At 44.3% G+C, this 22,184-nt stretch overlaps 2 protein-coding genes across 5 annotated transcripts in view; both read right to left on the bottom strand.

Annotated features, from left to right (window-relative positions):
* Positions 1–2,830, bottom strand: part of LOC106574236 (secretory phospholipase A2 receptor) — a 28,948-nt gene extending 26,118 nt beyond the window's left edge. The window contains 2 exon segments of the mRNA XM_014149956.3: positions 619–999; positions 2,571–2,830. Of these exon segments, the coding sequence (XP_014005431.2) occupies positions 619–999; positions 2,571–2,709 (520 nt within the window). The 5' untranslated portion in view covers positions 2,710–2,830.
* Positions 2,831–3,005: 175 nt separating this feature from the next.
* Positions 3,006–19,797, bottom strand: LOC106574237 (integrin beta-6). Of its 4 annotated transcripts, none has more exons than XM_014149958.3 (16): positions 19,571–19,797; positions 16,075–16,150; positions 15,505–15,584; positions 14,819–15,017; positions 13,558–13,804; positions 12,885–13,050; positions 12,506–12,667; positions 12,124–12,219; positions 11,727–11,816; positions 10,217–10,351; positions 9,646–10,063; positions 9,236–9,458; positions 6,153–6,250; positions 5,107–5,223; positions 4,157–4,323; positions 3,006–4,056 (listed from the first exon to the last, which is right to left on the bottom strand). In XM_014149958.3, exons 2-16 carry the CDS (start codon positions 16,130–16,132, stop codon positions 3,952–3,954), a joined length of 2,361 nt encoding a protein of 786 aa, XP_014005433.1. In that variant the 5' UTR covers positions 16,133–16,150; positions 19,571–19,797; the 3' UTR covers positions 3,006–3,951. The 4 variants fall into 4 exon arrangements, with proteins under 4 accessions (XP_014005433.1, XP_014005432.1, XP_045553578.1 ...); XM_014149957.3 differs by lacking the exon at positions 19,571–19,797 and adding an exon at positions 16,304–16,424; XM_045697622.2 differs by lacking the exon at positions 19,571–19,797 and having other exon boundaries at positions 16,075–16,365.
* Between the last annotated feature and the right edge of the window lie 2,387 nt (positions 19,798–22,184).

Genomic DNA, 22,184 nt, shown 5'->3' with positions numbered 1-22,184 from the left:
AAGGTGCTATCTTTATCAGCATAATAGAAGCTGATAGAATTTCAACCACATAGAATATGCATCCAAAACTAACTGAAATCTTATCAAAAACATGTTGGGTCATTTTAACAGCTTTCTATTTTCTTAAAACCGGTCAAACTGATGTAATTTGGAAATTCTGCAAATTGCATTTTCTCCCCGGTCCTTAAATGTCTTTGCTCTGCAAGAGAAGCAGAAACGAAAGAGAATAGAGAAAACAAACTTTATCTATGTCAACTACATAGAAGCATATATTCTATACATTTATGACATTATTCTGATGGGCAAATGTTTATTTAGTCTTCTAGGGCAACAAGTAATGACAGAAGAGAAGCTGCACCTATCTAATTACAGACGTTGGCTGAAAAATAGTCTATTATAAGCAGTAACATATGCCTATCTAAAAAGGCTCAAAAAATCGTTCCACCTTCTCTGACTGTACAGCGCTTTTTCTATATTTGCGGGTTAGGGTCGGGTGTGAGCCTCAGATTTTAAATGTATCATATATAGTCGGGCGGTTACGAATGCTTTATTAGCGGTTGCGGGCGGGTGCGGGTGAACAAACAGCTGACCCACGCATCACTAATGTTTACTACTTACCCTCATAAGGATAGGCACATGGCCCCTCCCCCGGTGTAGAGTACCTCCGCCACTGATGATAACTGGCCCTCTTGACCACCACCAGGCGTCCAGCCACGGACAGCTTCAGCTGGGACGCCCCGTACAACGTATTCCCATTGCACCTCCACCACAGGGTCCGGAGGGGTGAGTCACACTCGAAGGTGCCCAGGGGCTGGGTGGAGTCGCTGATGTTCAGGCCCAGACAGAGGCTGCTACCCAGATTGAAGAGGCGGTGGCGAGACACCCACTTCCACAGCATATGGCGGGTGGGCCTCTCACAGCTCTCCAGGACCAGGTTAGAGGAGGAGGAGGAGATGCAGCGCTTCAGCTGGGTACTCTCCATGATGAACAGACCCTTGTCTGGGAATAGAGGGATTGATGGATGGAAATGTAGGGTAGTGGTGAAGAATAATAACATCTTCTACTGTAAACTTCACTATGCTCTCTCTACGACACCAATATTGGTGTTTGAGCACTAAAAGGCCCTGTCTTAAGGCTTCCGCATGCTTCGGTTCTGCTGGACTGAACGAGTGTGCTCGCATACTCCCTTAAAAGACCTTTGCTTGAAAAACGAGAAAAAGTAGTTTGTCCAACTTGAGAAGCCATAGCCAGTATACACTTCCCAGAATCAGTCAGAATTAATAAAAACATTTAGAAGTTATCTGTCATTAATTTGTACGTTTTTGCCGAGATCTTAGTTGCGCAATTTTATGTTTGTGCAGTTTGGTGCAGTATTTCTCAAGTTAAAAAAATGGCATGAATACGAGTTATCTATTGTTGAATGGCAACAAACCCATTATTGAAGAATCCCTACTGTTGACCAATGACCGATGATGGGGCGTAGACTTCGGCTCCGAACTTCGGCTTTCCTCGAGAAAAATGTTTGTGTTCACGAACAGTCGAAAAAAAAAACGGTCCGAAGACCAAAACGCACAACAACTTCACAAATGATCGTCATAATATATGCACGTATTGTTCCGAACTGTTTATTGTTCAGGGGCCTATCCGTGTCATTCTCCTTATACACATGTCTGAAACAAGTGTGAATGTTTATAGGCTGCTAAAATGTTTTATTAGGCCGATGCATAATAACATTACCATAACAACATTACCACTAGCCTAGATTGTCACATCCGATAAACAATTAAAATTCAATGAAACTGGAGACTTGACTTTAGGACATGGACAGGGCTACTCTCTGTGCCCAACCAAACAACATGTCTGAGCCTTTTCTCTCTATCTCTCTCTGTGTATGTGTCCCTAGTTAAATAAAGGTTAAATTAACATCAAATAAAAATGTGTGTATCCTCCTGTCATTCCTTTGGCATAATTCCATGACCCAATTTGAGCTCTCTCCTGTCTACACCAGGGAAACATGCCCTCTACAGCCTACAGTTGTTATACTGTGCTAACAGTCTATCCATGGTTACCTTTACCTGACCCTAATCTGTCCGTCCCTCTACCCATAACAGCATCAATGTTGATGTTTTATTCTTTCTGACCTGTCCAATCTGCATCAGAAACCTGATGGTCACATGATGAGTCCATTCATTAATTGATCATGCATAATAAGGGCAACATGTTCTTATTACGAAATCATTTTGCAGTACTTCCAGTCCAGATTACACAACAATTTAACTACCTTTTCTTATATTGTTTATTGTATTTTTCCATAATCGAAACCGAGAATAATACAACGCATCTCGCCATGCATCCAGCGGCGCAGCGCTGTAGCCTACAGAAGCCTATGCAAATATCTTGTCTTGCACATACAGTATACCACACTTGCGTACACAGGAGTCTTTCTTATTGTAGACTTTCTTGTCCTGACTTGCATGACTGACCTATCATTTATAATTCTTTTAAAAAACTGAACAGTAGGCTACTAGTGGACACATTTTGATGTTCGATGCAGTCTGAGCTGAACTTACTGTAGAGTTCGGAAAGATCTTTTTTCTCCAACACCACATCGTCTTCAATCACACAGTCGCAGCTATTCACAAAGACTATTGCAAAGATTAACAAGAGCACTCCTAAAGATTCTGTACAGCGTGATAAATATATTCTCATTTCGACGACAAGTTGCGGGATAAAAAGGCAGGAGTTCGAACATTCCTTGGTTGTTTTTCTCCTGAAGAACTTTCCGAAAGTTTGGGTAATCGCGACGTCACGGCCCAAGGTCTCTGCGGGGTAGTAAAAGGCAGCATAGCCTACATTTCTTCCAGACAATTTTTGGGCGGGGGTCGGCTTTTATGGTTTTTACACACGTTTTAGAAGAACATTGACAGTCTATTTCAAATAATACTCAAAAATAGGTTTACATAATTTACACTCAACGATAATAAATCAAAACATGACGAACCTGATGATGTGGCGCCAACTCAAAAGTTCAACTTTATTTTTGCGCCATACATTAAAGTTAATCAATTATTCCAATCAAAATTACATAATTCAAGGCTCAGCCTCGACTCAAAACCCAAAACAAAACATTCATAACACAAAAAAAACATGAAACATTATTGCAGTAGTATCAAGCCTACTCAGCTTATTCTCAGTTTTAGGCTACCTATGTCCCAACCCAAAGTCTATGAAAAAAAGTAAAGATGTAGGTTCTTAATTTGAGCCAGTTTGCTACATCAAGAAAATAACCCTGCAGCAACCAGAAATGTAAATGATTATGTGGATTACAATTAAAGGACAAATCTGACATTTCAAAGTAGAAATTACAAACTTCAGAAACCTTTTTAAATCTCAAATACACTACAAGTTTTACATTTCCTACATTGCAGGAAGGTTCTCCTGCAACAGGGTGATCAAATTAAAATCCTACATCTGTAACAACCTAAATGGGAAAATCCAGTGTTCAGTTCAGCAGAGCGTTTGTACCAGAGACAACTTTAAGAGCAGCAAAATCAAAGTCATTTCATGTAGAGATGATTCATAGCTAGACATTCCATTTTCTGTCTGCTGATATGAGATAGCATCCCTGAAGAAGATCCAGACCTTTTGGAGTGATACAATGTTGCACATTGTGGTGATTACAATTTGTCCTTACACCACACACGCGCACATGCACGCACGCACGCACGCACACACACACACACACACAAATACACACACACACACACACACACACACACACACACACACACACACACACACACACACACACACACACACACACCACACACACACACACACACACACACACATAGATACTATACAACATAAATATCTCCACAACTGCCCTAACGGACTTCCAGTGCACTCAACAGCTGGTAAATATTTTACATATAAAAGCTGATGTCATCATCAGTAGCCATCCATTGAATGAATATCAACTTTCGGTCTCCCTGTGCTTTTATAAGTTACATTTTTAAACGTTGATGTCGAGCTTCTAAACAGAGGGTTTGTACCCTGTGAAGAAAGAAAAAAAACAGTTTAACAGTAAATTATACAAGAATTTCTAAGTAACTGACATGAGACAGAGCAAATGAGGACAAGGACACCATCTTACCGACTGCCATTTAGCCTTTGCCCTCTCTGCCTCAAACTTGGCAACCTCACTGCGGTCGTGGACCGAGATCAGCAGCTTCCACACCACCAGCAGGATGAGGCCGATGGTGAGGATGGACAGAGAGACCCCCACTACTATCATAACTATGTTGGGGGGCTCAGGACAGTCTGGAGGGATGGAGAGAGAGAGAGACACACACACAGTTACGTCCGTAGTCATCACAGAGACACTTTTTCGAGGTGTAATTGTAATAGCAAGTTTTGTTAGCACACTTAGCGAGATAAATTCGTTGATCATTACAGTAACCGTTACCCTGGTTGTGATAGAAATTTAGAACTTTTATGCTAATGTTATGAATATATATTTTATATTGGTCACATGATGAGTCTGATCATTACAGTGATCAGACTCATCATTTGCTCCAGAGTGGCGCAGCGGTCTAAGGCAATGCATCTTGAGGCGTCACTACAGACACCCTGGTTCGATTCCAGGCTGTATCACAACCGGCTGTGATTGGGCGTCCCACAGGGCGGCGCACAATTGGCCCAGTGTCGTCCCGTTTTGGCCGGTGTAGGCCGTCATTGTCAATAAGAATTTGTTCTTAACTGACTTGCCTAGTTAAATAAAGGTAATAAAACATGCAAAAATAATGTGGCAAGCAGATCATTGGGCATTCCGTTTCCAATGTTTCCCAGAGATTTTCACCTCTGCCTGTTAACGGACTTACTGCATGTCCAGCCCCATCAGATTCACTAAGCCCCTTTACCAGTTGAACTCGTTACTTTCGGAAAGGACTGTATAAAACGATTCCCCATCATTGTCTACTTTCACTTAAACCTCTGGCCTCGTTCCTTCGCTTACACGACCTTCATTCTCTCACTGTTCATACGGTTATGTGACGTTCAAAAACCTCCCGGTGAATCTGGCCCAAGGTGTGGCGTTGACCTTACCGTACATCTTTAGATTATACACAGTGCTCCCCATGTCTCCAGCCACCACACTGAAAGAGATGAAGCAGTTGTTCTCGCTCTTTAGGGTGCACAGCGTGGACCGGCTCTCATCGTATTCTGTAAAGGAACGTGGACACATGCACAGCTATGAAGATGGGATGACTGAACACGCCATATATCAACTTCCCTCTGCATTGTAACAGGACGCAAGAGGATACCCTCCTCTCTACTCTGCTGCCAATATGATTTCCATATCAAAGGCCAAGATCTATGTTGTGTGAATGTGTGTGCGTGTGTGCGTGTCACACCATTGCATTTCACATCTGAGTCCTGAAGATCTGGTGCGATGATCAGACACACCTCTCAGCTTGTGAGCGGGTTCAAAGCGGGTTCAAAGCGGGTTCAAAGCGGGTTCAAAGCAGGTTCAAAATAAGCTCCCCTTGAAAGGAACAAACCTGCAAGAATCAGTTCCTTGTATTTTCAACCAGCACCACAATAGCCCCATCTGTAGGACATGGTAAATAATATGTTCCCCTTTGTCTAGTGTCAGATGAACACCGGACCCAGACAGTGTTCTGATGGAGAGGGAGAGGGTTGAAGAGAGAAGACAGGGGCAAAGAGAGACACTTGACGCAGGACGGGCCAGCATACCTCCAGATCTCTGACCCATGGGGGAACTTTACATGCTAGTCTGTTTAGTACCCGCCCGGGGAAAACAACGTGGGGTGATCATATTAAAAAGGGAAGAGAAAGGACCAGACAAGGGAAAGTTCCCCCAGAAACCTCTTCATCAAGGTTGGCAAGGAAACAGTGTACCATTGTTGGATGCAGACATAGTCTGGCATCAAGCCTAGCAATCACACATTTGATTAAAACAAGCGGTCAATCTGGACAGGTCTGTGTCATGCTGTTTCTGAGGTTCTCTCTCTCTAGTTCTCATTTCGCTCTTCACAGAATTCATTTGAATCCTGTCAGTCATGATTCGGCTACTCGTGTCTATAAACGGTTCGGACAGAAAGACGGACGGACAGGCAGGAGTTACTAACCTGTGGAATTGTTGACGAAGACATGAGGGACGCTGCACCTTTGGACGCACTCCTCTGTGGCCTCGTCTTCTGCTTGTAGATGACACTCCACACAGGTCCTGAGGAACACACACACATACATCTGTCACGTGTTGAGTGCTGGCCTTAAGAGGAGGGTTATTTGTGTTCCCTGATAAAGAGTGAACAGAAGAAGCCTTAGCCAGATTTCAGTTTGTTCCCAAGGTTGCTCTCTCTCTCCCTCTCTCTCTCCCTCTCTCTCCCCTCTCTCCCCCCCTCTCTCTCTCTCTCTCTCTCTCTCTCTCTCTCTCTCCCTCCTCTCTCTCCCTCTCTCTCCCTCTCTCCCCCTCTCTCTCTTCCTCTCTCTCTCCCTCTCTCTCACTCTCTCTCCTCTCTCTCTCTCTCTCTCTCTCTCTCTCTCTCCCTCTCTCTCTCTCTTCTCCCTCTCTCCCTCTCTCTCCCTCTCTCTCTCTCTCTCCCCTCTCTCTCTCTCTCTCTCCCTCTCTCTCTCTCCCCTCTCTCTCCTCTCTCTCTCTCTCTCTCCCTCTCTCTCCCTCTCTCTCTCCCTCTCTCTCCCTCTCCTCTCTCTCTCCCTCTCTCCCCCTCTCTCTCTCTCTCTCTCCCTCTCTCTCTCCTCTCCCCTCTCTCCCTCTCCCATCTCCCTCTCCTCCCTCCCCTCTCTCTCTCGCTCCCTCTCTCTCTCCCCTCCCTCCCTCTCTCCCCCCTCGCTCTCCTCTCCCTCTCTCCCTCCCTCTCTCTCCCCCCTCTCTCGCCTCTCTCTCTCTCCCTCTCTCTCTCACCCCCGCTCTCCCTCCCCCTCCTCGCTCCCCTCCTCTCTCTCTCCTCGCTCTCTCTCCCCCTCTCTCTCTCTCCCCTCTCTCTCCTCTCTCTCTCTCTCTCTCTCTCCTCTCTCTCTCTCTCTCTCCTCTCCCCCCTCTCTCTCCTCCCCTCACTCTCCTCTCTCTCTCTCTCCCTCTCTCTCTCCCTCTCTCTCTCCCTCTCTCTCTCTCGCCCTCTCTCTCGCCCTCTCTCTCTCCCTCTCTCTCTCTCTCTCTCTCTCTCTCTCTCTCTCTCTCTCTCTCTCTCTCCCTCTCTCTCTCTCTCTCCCTCTCTCTCTCTGTGTAGTCTAGCACATAATGGTGGTGTCAGATGGACTGTGTGTGACAGGTCCTTTACAATGGAGAAAGGAAATAGTCCAGCACTGTTGTTGGCTGTCTTTTGACGCCCTCAGGAACAAGCAGACAAATTCAGACAAGATGAGGTGAACACTATATCCCAGTACTGAAAAGAGGTGACAAACCTGGCTTGGAAAAAACAACAACCCTTAATCAACGTAAAGACCGGCAAGAATCGATTAGTCAAATAAAAAGCAAAGGGCTTCTCAATATTGTAGGTAAACATGATTGGTTATTATTGGAACAGGAACAAGATTTCACAGGATGTGGGCTAGTGTGGTCTAGACATTTGCTATAAGTGTTGGGATCTCATCACTTTCAGTACTGTATTTGTTTGCTGTACTGTCTACAGTCGCTGTTGCCATTCCTGAAACAGATGTCCTACAGTGCCTTCACACCCTATGAGGTTTTCCACATTCTGAATTTTGTGTCACTGGCCTACACACAATATCCCATCATTTCAAATTGGAATGATGTTTTTACAAAATGGTACTAATTCATTCAGAATGAACAGCTGAAATGTCGTGAATCAATAAGGATTCAACCCCTTTGTTATGGCAAGCCTAAATAAGATCAGGAGTAAACATGTGCTTAACAAGTCACATAGTAAGTTGCATGGAGTCACTGTGTGCAATAATAGTGTTTAACATGGTTTTTGAATGACTATCTCATCTCTGTAACCCACACATACAATTATCTGTAAGGTCCCTCAGTCAAGCAGTGAATTTCAAACACAGATTCAACCACAAAGACCAGGGAGGTTTTCCAATGCCTTATTAATGACCCTTTGGATGGTGTAGCAATACACCCAGTCATTACAAAGATACAGGCGTCCTTCCTAACTTAGTTGCTAGAGGAAGGAAACCGCTCAGGGATTTCACCATGAGGTCAATATTGACTTTAAAACAGTTACAGAGTTTAATGGCTGTGATATGAGAAAACTGAGAATGGATCAACAACATTATAGCTACTCCACAACACTAACCTAAATGACAGTGAAAAGAAGGAAGCCTGTATAAAATACAAATATTCCAAAACATGCATCCTGTTTGCAATAAGGCACTAAAGTAAAACTGTTAAAAATGTGGTAAAGAAATTAACTTTATGCCCTGAATACAAAATGTTATGTTTGGGGCAAATCCAACACAACACATCACTGAGTACAAGTCTTCATATTTTTAAGCATGGTGGTGGCTGCATCATGTTATGGGAATGCTTGTCATCAGCAAGGACAAGGGAGTTTTTTGAGGGATAAAAATAAACGGATTAGAGCTAAGCACGGGAAAAATCCTAGAGGAAAACCTGGTTCAGTCTGCTTTCCACCAGACACTGGGAGAGAAATTCACCTTTCAGCAGGACAATAACCTAAAACACAAGGCCAAATATACACTGGAGTTGTTTACCAAGACGACATTGAATGCTCCTGATTGGCCTATTTACAGTTTTTACTTATATTGGCTTGAAAATCTATGTCAAGACTTGAAAATGGCTGTCTAGCAATGATCAACAACCAACTTGACAGAGCTTGAAGAATTTAAAAAAGAATAATGTGCAATCCAGGTGTGCCAAGCTCTTACAGACTTACCCAGAAAGAATCACAGCTGTAATCACTGCTAAAGGTGATTCAGGTGATTAACATGTATTGACTCAGGGGTGTGAATACTTATGTAAATGAGATATTTCTGGATTTAATTTTCAACACATTCGCAGAAACGTCTAAAAGCATGTTGTCACTTTGTCATTATGGGGTAATGTGTGTAGATGGGTGCGAATTTGTATTTATTGAATCCATTTTGAATTCAGGCTGTAACACAACAAAATGTGGAATAAGTCAAGGGGCATGACTAGATTCTGAAGGCACTGTATATATATGACCCGCTGGGAAACTGGACAGGCGTGTGTTCTTCTTACCTAGCAGAGTTACAGGAGTCTCCACAGGTAGGGCACCTTTCACAGGTGGCTCCAGAGGCTCCGGGCATGGAACACACACACTTCCCGCACACACACTTCCCCCGTCCGCTGCACAGCGCTCCGTCCTCCGACACACACGTGTCCCTGCTGCTGCTGCAGTTACAGTACTCCCCCGTCCAGCCGCTCTGACACACACACTCGCCGCAGTCACAGTCCCCGTGACCTACACACACACACACACATATTAGCACATTAGCACGCAAGAAAGTAACTACAGTATATCCTGCTGGGCATACGTTATATTACTGAGTCATTGTGATGTCAGTACATTATCTGTTTTCATCAGAAGAGGAAGAGGTGAAACCACAACGCTCGTCATGAGAGTCCGTGTTTCGACCGGGCGTACACACCTCCACAGAGCAACCCTCGGAACCTCACACACGAGAAGTCGTCGCACTCGCAGTAGGCCCCGTAGACGCGTCCGAAACTAGACGGGTGACACACACACTGGCCGCAGTAACACTCCCCTTGCCCGCTACAGGACTCCGGAGCGCCACTGGCCTTGCAGTTACTGCTCTGGACGCTCTCCTCCGTACACTCACACTTGGAACCCATGTACCCTGGATCACACAGGCAGGAGCCACACTCCAGAGATCCCCGGCCCAGGCTACAGTGGCTGCTGTTGGGCTCGGGGGTCTGGTGACAGGCACAGGAGCACAGGGACTCCAGGTCTATCTCCAGGGGGTCCTGAAAGCCCACCGGTTTGATGAGGAAACGCTGGGGACCGTCGAGACACTCTGAGAGTTCTACCGTCACGTTGAAGGAGACCTGGGAATCACAGAGATTGAAGGGTGGATGTTAGAGCATACATGCATTGAGGTGGCTGTATAGTCAGTTGGAAACTTGTTACGACAATATGAAACTATAGGAATGTTGTTCTTTAACATCACCGACCAACTGATGAGCAAAACAGGAACAAACCGTGTCTCCAGCTTTGACGTTGGAGCATCGTTTCTGTCCAGGTAGTACCGTCCCATCCTGACAGATCGCTGTGAAGGAGATCTGTAGATCCTCTGTGTCTCCTAGTACCTCCAGCTCTATCTCAGACCGCAGCTCCTGGAAACACAAAGGGAACCTATAACGGGGCCACGGTCAGGTCCTAGACCTCGTGAGGGAAGAGTTCAGGTAAGTGTTTTTTTGTACTTTATTCAATGCTGTATTTTACCTCACACTCAATGGATTATGCTGTTTCTTTAGTGTGGGGGGGGGGGTGTAATAGGAGTGTGTGTGTGTGCGTGTGTGCGTGCGTGCGTGCGTGTGGGTGTGTGTGCGTGTGCGTGTGTGTGTGTGTGTGTGTGTGTGTGCGTGTGTGTGTGTCTGCGTATGTGTGAAAGAGAGAAAAGGAACCATTATAATCTTCTGCAACCACTGACTTATCACACACTTTTTAAGTCTACAGTATGCTCCAACACTGCTGAGGTTTACTCAGCTGGGCCTAGTCATTCCTAGTCTTCCACTATATTGGTAAGTCCCTTTCTCTGAGTGGTTTGAGTCATGATCCCAGTAACCTCCCAGGTATTCCGTCAAGCTCCCAGGTATCCCAGGTGTTAGTAGCCAATCACCACAGGCTATAGTGAGGTAGATATGACTCCAATATAACTCTTTCTCTGAGTGAGCACAGTGTTGACAGAGTACTTGACATTTTTATCCTTTCAGTTCCTTCAGGCCTTTGGGGAAGATGTGGTCTGTGTGATGCTTGAGAGAAACAGCTTGAGCTGAGACACTGTGTACACACGCACAGTGTACTATGAGGAGCACTAAATCAATATCTAGCTATCACAAAAATAAGCTACATCGGTAATGTGGCTAACCTCTTAATAGCTTACACATAAAGTATGTCCTGTACATTTGTTATTATGCTAGATGCTAGATGCTAAGTGCTTTGCCATTAGCTCGGTGTTGAATAAAGCTCTCAGTGAAGCCCCTTGGCATAACTAGCGGAGCCAGACGTGACTTGGCTATGGTAGGCTCTTCAGGAAGTGTCTGATGAAGTGATTAGAAGCTGTGGGTCTGCTCTCGTCCCCCTCAACGCACACGCACGCACACACCACTCGCGCATACCCTCGTGCATACACTCACGCACACACACACTGCCTGTAGGCCTGAAGCCAATAGGGATTAGACTGTAGGGAGGAACACAGAGCCACGATAGAGGATCAAACAGCAGGGGCGAGTACAGACCTGCTGACAGCATACCGAGGTGCAGAGAGGAGAGGAAGAGAGGGGGGAAGGAACGGGGAGACAGGGATGAGAGAGAGGAGGGAGAGGGGTGGTGGGGAGAGGAGGGAGAGAGAAGAGATAAACAGATAGGAGATATCTAACCCGAGGGACCGAGACAGAGGTCACACCGTCCGTGTACTCGGCAAGTCTCAATAGTCCTGCTAACTAACAAACACACTGTACACCCACAGTGACAGAATCGTATTCTCACTTTATACGCTGTCACAATCAGTTCCAGGATGTTCCTTGAATCTGATTCCAGAACCCCCACCGTGGCACCAGGTATGAAATCTGCATAGTTCTGTGATAAAACACACAACAGACACACGGTTACTGTTCATGTAGGTCGGTCGACCAGTCACAGCCACGTCATAAGGAAATAAGTTCTACCGAAAACATGAAGAAGAGAGCGCTTGTTCCAACACGTCCACTGAGAGCACTTAGCAAATCAAATATGCTAACCTCACCGATACACAGAGATACATTTTCCTTCTCCATTTCATAACCGGCTTGCCGCATACCTCGTGTCAACCCGGTGTTTTCTAACAGGTAAGCGTCATGTTGCTGTTGGGAAAAGGACAATTTGAGGGAGAAGGAGACGTTCTCACCTCGTAGTTGTGTTTCTGATTTTCCGTCACAGCGAATATAAGCAGGATATTGTTCTCCACCAGTTTATCCATCAGCTGTCCCAGAGTTGGGTATTCCTGGATGGACAAAGCCAGTATTTTAAAACCTCAGGCGATCGTATTTCATCCCAATGAATGAAACAATGACATGTATTTCTAAAGCCCTTTTCACATCAACAGTAATAAAAAGTGATTTACAGTCACCCGGCCTAGACCCCAAAGAGCCAGTAGTCTTTACAGTAAAGGGACACTCCTTCACCATGGATAGGAATGAATGCCATGTTAGTATCATAAACAGTGAATCCTTGTACAACAACCCCAGTCATAGAAATAATAAATGAATCTGATGTGACTGTCCCCTTACCAGATGGGCAGCCATAGAGTATTCATTGTTGCTGTCCAGATGGCACTCCCCGTCGTTAGGGACGACGATGCCTGACATCTTGCTGTCCATCCCAAAGTGAGAGTCTGCGTCGCTCACAAACACCAACAGACGCATGGAGTCATTCCTCCAGCCTATCTTGTCCTAACAGGGAGAGATGAGAGATTATTATACCGCAATAATACAATAGTCCATTGTCAAAGCACACCCGAAGTTCCCTTGAAAAATAAAGCTATTCTATTCTATTCCCTTATATTCTATTCTGCAGTATTATTTTCTATTCAGCTCTTTTCTCTTCTGTTAAAATACCATCTTTGGGGACAAATCAAATCAAACCTGAACCCCAGACTCTTTCACTTACTCCACAGACAGCAGCCTGCATAATGGCATCGAAGCCACACTCGGGCAGGTCGATGTTGGCAGACACACGCTGGTTGGTGATGATATTGTTGAACTTCTCTGTGCTGCTGGTGAGGGGTAGGACGTGTTTGTATCCAAACGTCGGCAGACAGCTCTCATCCACACTCCTGCATGGGAATACCATAGAGAAACATAGCGTATTACATCTATGACCAGGGTTCCCACTCTAAGACAAATTCAAAACAACAGAACTTTCCATGACTTTCCATGTCTACAGATAAGACTTTGGCAGGCAAATATTTCCATCACCGTTTAACTAACGAATTATTACTAGATATTACTATTACTTACAACAAGTAAGCTTGTTATAAACATACTCAAAAACACTGTGTCGTTTACTAAGCTCTTTTAGTGAGAAAATCTCTCTCTTCCACAGAAAGATGGTCCTTTGTAGCTTAGTCGGTAGAGTTTGGCACTTGTAACCCCAGGGTAGTGGGTTTTGATTCCTGGTACCACCCACACATATTCACGCATGACCATAAGTCGCTTTGGATTGAAGTGTCCGCTAAATAGCATATATTATATTATTATATAAAGAAAGTGCTCTTCATTTGTACTTCAACCATAGAGGATGTGGTTTTCATTTAATTTCTCACGACCACACTGTACCCTACCTACAAGGGTTCTCCAGCTCTCCAGGAGTGATCTTAATGAACGGGAGGACTGGTTTCTCAACGAAGGACCCAAATCCAAGTCTGAATTTACTGGTGAGCTTTGCCATCTCCTTGGACAGGGTGGAGCCCAAGTCTTTAATCATCTCCAGGTCGTCAATCATGGAGGCTGAGAGGTCCATCAGGTAGTAGATGTCTACAGGGTAGTCCTCTGTCTGCTGCACGCTGATCTGGAAGGTCACCTCACTGCCTGAAAGAAAAAAATACGAAATCGAACAGAGTGTTTTCTGTCTCTCTCTCCGGGCTCCGGTCAGTTCAAGGTCTGACCATGCTAGGGAGAAATTCGATTCATATTATTATCTTTACGTGACAAATGATGTGAAAATATAAATTAAACATCCTTCGTTCATCAAAAAGAGTTTCTAAATCAACTTCAAATCAATAGCTGTATAAATAATGGACACGGCGACTGCCCCAGGTCTCCATCAGTAACTGTATAAATAATGGACACGGCGACTGCCCCAGGTCTCCATCAGTAACTGTATAAATAATGGACACGGCGACTGCCCCAGGTCTCCATCAGTAACTGTATAAATAATGGACACGGCGACTGCCCCAGGTCTCCATCAGTAACTGTATAAATAATGGACACGGCGACTGCACCAGGTCTCCATCAGTAACTGTATAAATAATGGACACGGCGACTGCCCCAGGTCTCCATCAGTAACTGTATAAATAATGGACACGGCGACTGCCCCAGGTCTCCATCAGTAACTGTATAAATAATGGACACGGCGACTGCCCCAGGTCTCCATCAGTAACTGTATAAATAATGGACACGGCGACTGCCCCAGGTCTCCATCAGTAACTGTATAAATAATGGACACGGCGACTGCCCCAGGTCTCCATCAGTAACTGTATAAATAATGGACACGGCGACTGCCCCAGGTCTCCATCAGTAACTGTATAAATAATGGACACGGCGACTGCCCCAGGTCTCCATCAGTAACTGTATAAATAATGGACACGGCGACTGCCCCAGGTCTCCATCAGTAACTGTATAAATAATGGACACGGCGACTGCCCCAGGTCTCCATCAGTAACTGTATAAATAATGGACACGGCGACTGCCCCAGGTCTCCATCAGTAACTGTATAAATAATGGACACGGCGACTGCCCCAGGTCTCCATCAGTAACTGTATAAATAATGGACACGGCGACTGCCCCAGGTCTCCATCAGTAACTGTATAAATGAAGGTTTACCAGTTCTGAGTTTGAGGGCCATCTTCTGTGGGGATATCTGTGTGATGTTGGTAATTCCTGTCTTCTTCCCGAGAGGCTGGTCCCGGAGGACCTCGGAGTTGGTCACTGGGAATTCTACCTGGTCCTGGGGACAGCCTCTCTCTTGGAGGACGTACGGCGTGTCACATCGCTCACTGATTAAAAACGAGTCTGTGAAATTCTGAGAGGTTAAAAACACCACAAGGTTTTACTCCCACGTTACAGCCAATCTGACACAGAGACTCTAACATATTTTACTGGTGTTTCGTCAGTCAATAGGCAGTGATTTTATTCGGCCCCCAAAGTTCTGTGCAAAATATATATATATTTTTTTTTAGACATATATACATTTCGTTCTTGGACATAAAAGACTGTACAATCAGCAGAAAATGACGTCAACGTTATTTTTATTCAGGAACTCTGTTCCCTAGTATTCCCACGCATAAATAAATAGAGAGGCCTATGTGATCGTATCCCAATGTAATTCAAGTTTGAAATTCTTCTGTTTTTGTCAAATATTTTTATCTGTTTGCAATTCTTACGGTCAATTTGCAGTGCACAAATTATTTATAACTATAATGCGCCCCCCCCCCCCACTATCCGCTCAAGTAAACATCGGCCCACGGCTGAATGTAATTGGGTTCCCCTGCCCTAGACGTAGAGCCTACCTCTTGTGTGCACCATGCACAGTGGGGACCAAGCTGGAGACACTCGTCACAAGTCACTGCACTGCCAACCGAACATGTTCCTACATGGACACCACACGGGGAATATAGAATATAGAATATAGAAGTGGTCAGCGTGGTTGGCCCTGTCTAGCACTGGTTACACGTTCTCACGGCACTGCTACCTGGCATGTAATACTTTTGTATATCAGTATATGAGTGATTGTTAAGCGCCTCTGTCTTTGTGATGCGCCTGGTTAATTTGCGCATGAATAACTAGAGCAAATGCTAGGTTATGTTATCATGATAAGTCACAATAATAATTGTGGGTGGGTGGGGTTGGGGGGGGTTATAAATAAATATTTGTATATATAAACCACTGGATCAAATAAAGTAATTGAAATGTAATCAATACATTGCATTCATGTATGACGTGGAATATTTACCTCTATAAAAGTACAATAAAGCTATTAGAATCTTGGGGAAAATCTGGATATACTGCAGTTACATGTAACCTTGAAAGGAGAAGTTATTTAATTAATCAAAGTCATTCGATCCGGTCGCTAGTCTTACCCTCCACGTTGTTGATCCAATGCCGAAGAATCAGGACCAGAAGTACAGCAATCCCCATTGGTCCTCGCGGTAACTGCTATAGGGATATGAAAGAACAACAAAACATTCTCTGGAAACTCTCATATGTACAGTAAAATTAACAAAACAAATAGGTATTTCCAGCCTTAGTGAGCTTCTCTTGGTATCACTCTCTAGGGTAAACGACAAGAGAATGCGCCGTCTTTCTTACCTGGCAGGAAAGACGTTGAGTGCCTGCGTGGTTCAGACATTCTTACCTGCCAAGCCTTTTATGTTCACTTCCGTACAGGTGAGAACATAAACGGAACGGGACTACAGAGAGTGAGTGAGAAGTGAGTGTGCGGGAATGAGCTACGAGTGGCCAGACAACAGCTACATTGAACTGGGTTTTATTTCAATGGAAGATTATTTGATAATCGAAATATAACAGAAATGAACTTGTATTTTTACATATCTTTTTTTTTAAATCAATATAATATGTTAGCCTGCAATCTTAAATTGTTAGAACAAATATTGAAGTGCAGGTTATGGGATAAATGATCAAATCCATGTAACTATTTTTACACACAAATGAATAACTCTGAAATAGTGTTTCAAACGTTCACCAATATTTCATGAATGTAGTAATAACATGTTTCATTCTGCCTTTCTAAAGAAGCCTGTTATGTGTCAATTTACACACCTTACAAATACTATGGCCTTCGTAACTGCATCAATACTCATATTTAAAGTTTCAACACTAGCCTATATATTTTGCAGTGAATCAGAGGCCCTGTTATGTGGACTGATCGTTCTTCATTTTAAATCGGCCATGACAGGACCTCTGATTCACTGCAAAATATATAGGCTAGTGTTGAAACTTTGAATATGAGTATTGACGCAGATACGAAGGCCATAGTATTTGTAAGGTGTGTAAATTGACTTGTATGGGTAATTCACTTGTATTAATGCCTTATGACCTATAATGGCAACCTGATAAATACCTAGGCCAGAAGCCCTATTCCCTAGTGATCACAAATTAATATTATATTTGCCATTTAGCAGACACTTCTATACAAAGCGACTTATAGTCATGCGTGCATACATTTTACATATGGGCGGCTCCAGCGGGAATCGTACACACCACCTTTGGCATTTCGAGCGCCATGCTCTACCGACTGAGCCACACAGGACCAAATAAACTCGAGCAAGTCAAATCCCAGTGGTTGTAAAACGTCATAGTTTCGAACTTCCAGAATATGCAACAGAACACTTACCCATAGTTCAGTGGGTCATGACTGCCTGTCTGTCAATGTGTTGCAATATATGTTTAATCGTGTCTTCACTGCCCTGTCCTTGAAATGTATTATATCGTTGCACACATTGTCTTGTTTGTAGCATTTTTGCACTATAACACGTCTCCATCGACTGTTGTTTGTTGGCTTTCACTTCATACTCTATTCTATGTTGTATTTACCCATAAAGCAGTGTGACCTGATCCATTCTGGAGCTGTGCATAAAAGGGGGTGTAGGGCAACGTGATAACCATTGTTTATAGGGACAACCAACTGTCCAGAGGTGCCACACCATAAGTCATTACCCCTGAATTACCCAGATGAGATACTGCAACTGAAATAAAAGATGTTAATATTTAACATGACAAACCCCTCGGAAATGTACATATCTCAAGGGTTCATTTCGATTTAATGATTAACAGTAGGGACAAAAACTACATCTCGGGCTCTTTTGAAAAGTAGTCTATTGCTCAATACAAAAATCCTCAGAAAGTAATGTGTGTGTGTGCGTGCGTGCGTGCGTGTATGTAACCTGTGAGTGAATAGGCGGTGAATGTGTGTGTGCGTAGCACATGGAGTGTGTGTCTTAACAGGCGGTGTGTGTAGGTGGTGAACAATTGACAGCTGCAGTGTGGATTTCTCAGCTTGTCTGTTCCAGACGGAATATCCTACTAAAGCAGCATCACACCCCTCCGAATCGCAGTAAGCCCCTCATCTGTTACTCCAAACCCCCCCCTCTCCTTCTCTGTTACTATCCCCCTCTCCTCTGCTCCCTTCTCCACTTCTCCTCTCATATTTACTCATCTCTCCAAATGGTTCTTCCATGATAATCTCTCCTATAGTCCACTCGTCTTTTCTCCAGTCTTCAGCCTCCGCCATCCTTTCTCCATCCTTTCTCCTCTCCTCCTCCACCCCCAGAGGCACCCAGCTGTCTGTCATTCCCACTGTCATCCCATCTCAGCTGATGGATGGAGTCACAGCGGAATGACAGCACTTGTCCTCTGCCACTTTGCAGCTCCCTCCATTCTTTATCTGACTAGAGGACAAACATATGTACTGTTTTGCCACCGCTGTTCAGAGAAAGCACACAGGCCACCCATAAAAATCTTTAAAACATACACACTTGTGACCTTTTAAAATATGATCTGTTGCTGTCTGACAACTAAGACATCCATTCATTCATTACATTATCTAACCTAATTGTACTACCTAATCCACTCAGGTCATTCATTAAATTGTCCTACTTAATTGTCCTACTTTACCAGCTTAGATGTCCATTCTTCTATTAAATTGTCCTACCTAACCAGCCCAAATCATCATTATTTCATTAAATTGTCCTACCTAACCAGCCCAGATCATCATTATTTCATTAAATTATCCTACCTAACCAGCCTAGATAATCATTATTTCATTAAATTATCCTACCTAACCAGCCTAGATAATCATTATTTCATTAAATTATCCTACCTAACCAGCCTAGATAATCATTATTTCATTAAATGATCCTACCTAACCAGCCTAGATAATCATTATTTCATTAAATTATCCTACCTAACCAGCCTAGATAATCATTATTTCATTAAATTATCCTACCTAACCAGCCTAGATAATCATTATTTCATTAAATGATCCTACCTAACCAGCCTAGATAATCATTATTTCATTAAATTATCCTACCTAACTAGCCCAGATACTCATTCTTTCATTCAAAGTGTTCTACCTAACCAGCCCTGTGTCCCAAAAAAGTGTACACCAGTATGTCAATAAACCCTTAGCCAATCTTTGGGTCAGATGATCATGTCTAACCATACAGTGAGAAATAGAAAAAGCTTATTTTCATATTCAATGTTGCTTTCCCAAGGTTTCATTCCCACCATCCGTCCCATTGTGAGGGAGGAAGACTCTCCCACACAAAACCTGCCAGCATTCCTAACTAGACTCCTACCTCTACTCCCGTTGTTGAGACATGAACATGATATTGGCTTTGTCAAGTTTAGGGATTCCCAAGAAACTGAATCCTAGTCATTACTCCTAGTCATCCCTTACAATGAGATGCCTGCTCCGGATTGTACACAGTGCTGTGTGATATGATATCACAGATATATCAGTGTGTGTGTGTGTGTGTGTGTGTGTGTGTGTGCCGGGCAGGCCGTGTCAATACACAATACATTACAACGGTCGGCACTGCAATGAGACCAACTCACCTACAGGGGCCTCCTCTAGTACCATGCTGTCCTGTCAAAGGGGCACTGCGTCCTCGTCACCGCCTAAAAAATGAGGGGAGAGGAATCAGGGAGACACCGCCACTGCCGCCGGCCCTCAAAATATCCAGTTCCGACTGCAGCCCCGGGCAGGAGTAACTAAAAACCTACAGTAACAGACAGCTTTATGAAGCATGACGCTGCCTGTCCCTCTCACCCTCCCCACTGCCCATGCTCCCAGGCTGATGGGGGTGGAGGGGTGCTGATGACTGATGGCAGCAACTGCTGGTGGGTCTGAGACATACGAATAACAGCCGCCTTCATTGGAGAGGGATGGTAGCAGAGTGGCAGTGATCCAGATTGACTGACAGGCCAAATGTGCCAGTGTTGCCCTCTCTTGGTTGAGGCAGTAGGTTACAGCCCCCTGTGGGGAACTTGTGTCAAGATGTAAAGCACAAATATTTAGGGCATGTGTGCGTGTTTGTTGTTTATGTCGCTGTCTTGTGTTTGGAAGTGAACATCAAGCCCAGAGAGTTAATTGAATCAAGTGCAGAGGAAGGTCAGAGATGAAAGGAGTGACACTGTATTAATGTTGTCTCCTCCCTACGGTGGTATGATTGGAATGTGTGTGCGTGTGTGTGTGTGTGTGTGTGTGTGTGTGTGTGTGTGTGTGTGTATGTGTGTGTGTGTGTGTGTGTGTGTGTGTGTGTGTGTGTGTGTGTGTGTGTGTGTGTGTGTGTGTGTGTGTGTGTGTGTGTGTGTGTGTGTGTGTGTGTGTGCATAAAAGAGATACGGAGAGAGAGAGAGAGAGAGAGAGGGAGAGGGAGGAGGTAGACAAGGTGACAGACATACATTGTAGGAATGAGACTCAAACTGCACATTCAGGCAAGGCATCATTCCCAGAAGTCAATATGGTAACGATTCTGGTTCAAAATGGCTACCAGGCTAATCAGGCTGACTCTTTGCCATGTGGTACAGTTACCCTCTACTACCGTAGCGTAAAACGCATTAGTCACTTTTTACATTGCCATTGTAAAATGTATCCATAGGCTATACTGTAACCCCATAAAGATATGTGCCAGAAATATTTATTTAAAGGTCAATCAGCCCCTTTCCTATGAAATACCATTGAACAGAAATGAGTGAATGAATCAAGACACTAGATACCACAGACCCTCTCACTGTCTGCACCCCCGATGTCTGCACAGGCACCCCCAATCTGACCTTGGCCCTACTTTAGGGAATAGCGCCATGTGTCCCTTCAGCTGTGGAGAATTAGACATCAGAAAGAGCGAGAGAAAGGAGAGCGAGAGAGAGAGAGCGAGAAGGGGGGTGGGGGGTGAGACAGAGAGAGAGAGTGCTAATCCTCCATCATTTGCTCCTTATGTTCATAGGGCCGATTTTCTTGCGTGGCGTGGGGGGGGGGAGGGGGCATATGCCTGGCATTACAGTCTGGCTGGGTGGTGTCCGGCGCGTATGTGTGTGTGGTAATGGGGGATCTTTCTCCCCAGTTCTTTTTCATCCCTTTACTGGTAAGATATATGGGACATGGTGCCTTTGTGTCTATGGCATCAGCTCAAGTAAGCCGCAGGCTTTAACAGAGAAGCCCCATAAAAGAGACTGATATTACAAACGATACATTACAACAAACCCCCTGGATGCTAGAAACAGTGTGAAAAAGAGCAAGGTTAGCGTCATGGATATATACTGTATACTCACGTTTATATACGTCACTGGTTAGCAAGTACATTGATACATCAAGTTCTTATCAAGACAGTGCTAACGATGACTTAAAGTGGAATCTGAAAATATATATTATTCTATTTATATGATTTTGGACATCCACTAGGTCTACTTACTGATCTGAATGCATAGCCCCCTCTGCTGTTGATTGAAGGTACTTAAGGTAAATCAAATCACATTTTATTGGTCACATATTTAGCAGACATTATTGCGGGTGTAGCGAAATGCAGTGCGGTAGTATCTAACAATTCACAACAGTACACACAAATCTCAATGTAAAATAATGGAATTGAGAAATATATAAATATTAGGACAAGCAATGTTGGAGTGGCATTGACTAGAATACAGTAGAATACAGTATATAAACTCAGCAAAAAAAGAAACGTCCTCTCACTGTCAACTGCGTTTATTTTCAGCAAACTTAACATGTGTAAATATGTGTATGAACATAACAAGATTCAACAACTGAGACATAAACTGAACAAGTTCCACAGACATGGAATAATGTGTCCCTGAACAAAGGGGGGGGGGGTCAAAATCAAAAATAACAGTCAGTATCTGGTGTGGCCACCAGCTGCATTAAGTACTGCAGTGCTGCAGTGCATCTCCTTCTCATGGACTGCACCAGATTTGCCAGTTCTTGCTGTGAGATTTTACTCCACTCTTCCACCAAGGCACCTTGCAAGACATTTCTGGGGGGAATGGCCCTAGCCCTCACCCTCCGATCCAACAGGTCCCAGACATGCTCAATGGGATTGAGATCCGGGCTCTTCGCTGGCCATGGCAGAACACTGACATTTCTGTCTTGCAGGAAATCATGCACAGAATGAGCAGCATGGCTGGTGGCATTGTCATGCTGGAGGGTCATGTCAGG

The sequence above is a fragment of the Salmo salar genome, chromosome 16 (genome assembly GCF_965601325.2).
Source record: "Salmo salar chromosome 16, fSalSal1, whole genome shotgun sequence".
NCBI classification, from domain to species: Eukaryota; Metazoa; Chordata; class Actinopteri; order Salmoniformes; family Salmonidae; genus Salmo; species Salmo salar.
Note: the sequence above shows the minus strand (reverse complement) of the source record. Positions and strands in the feature narration are given on the sequence as shown.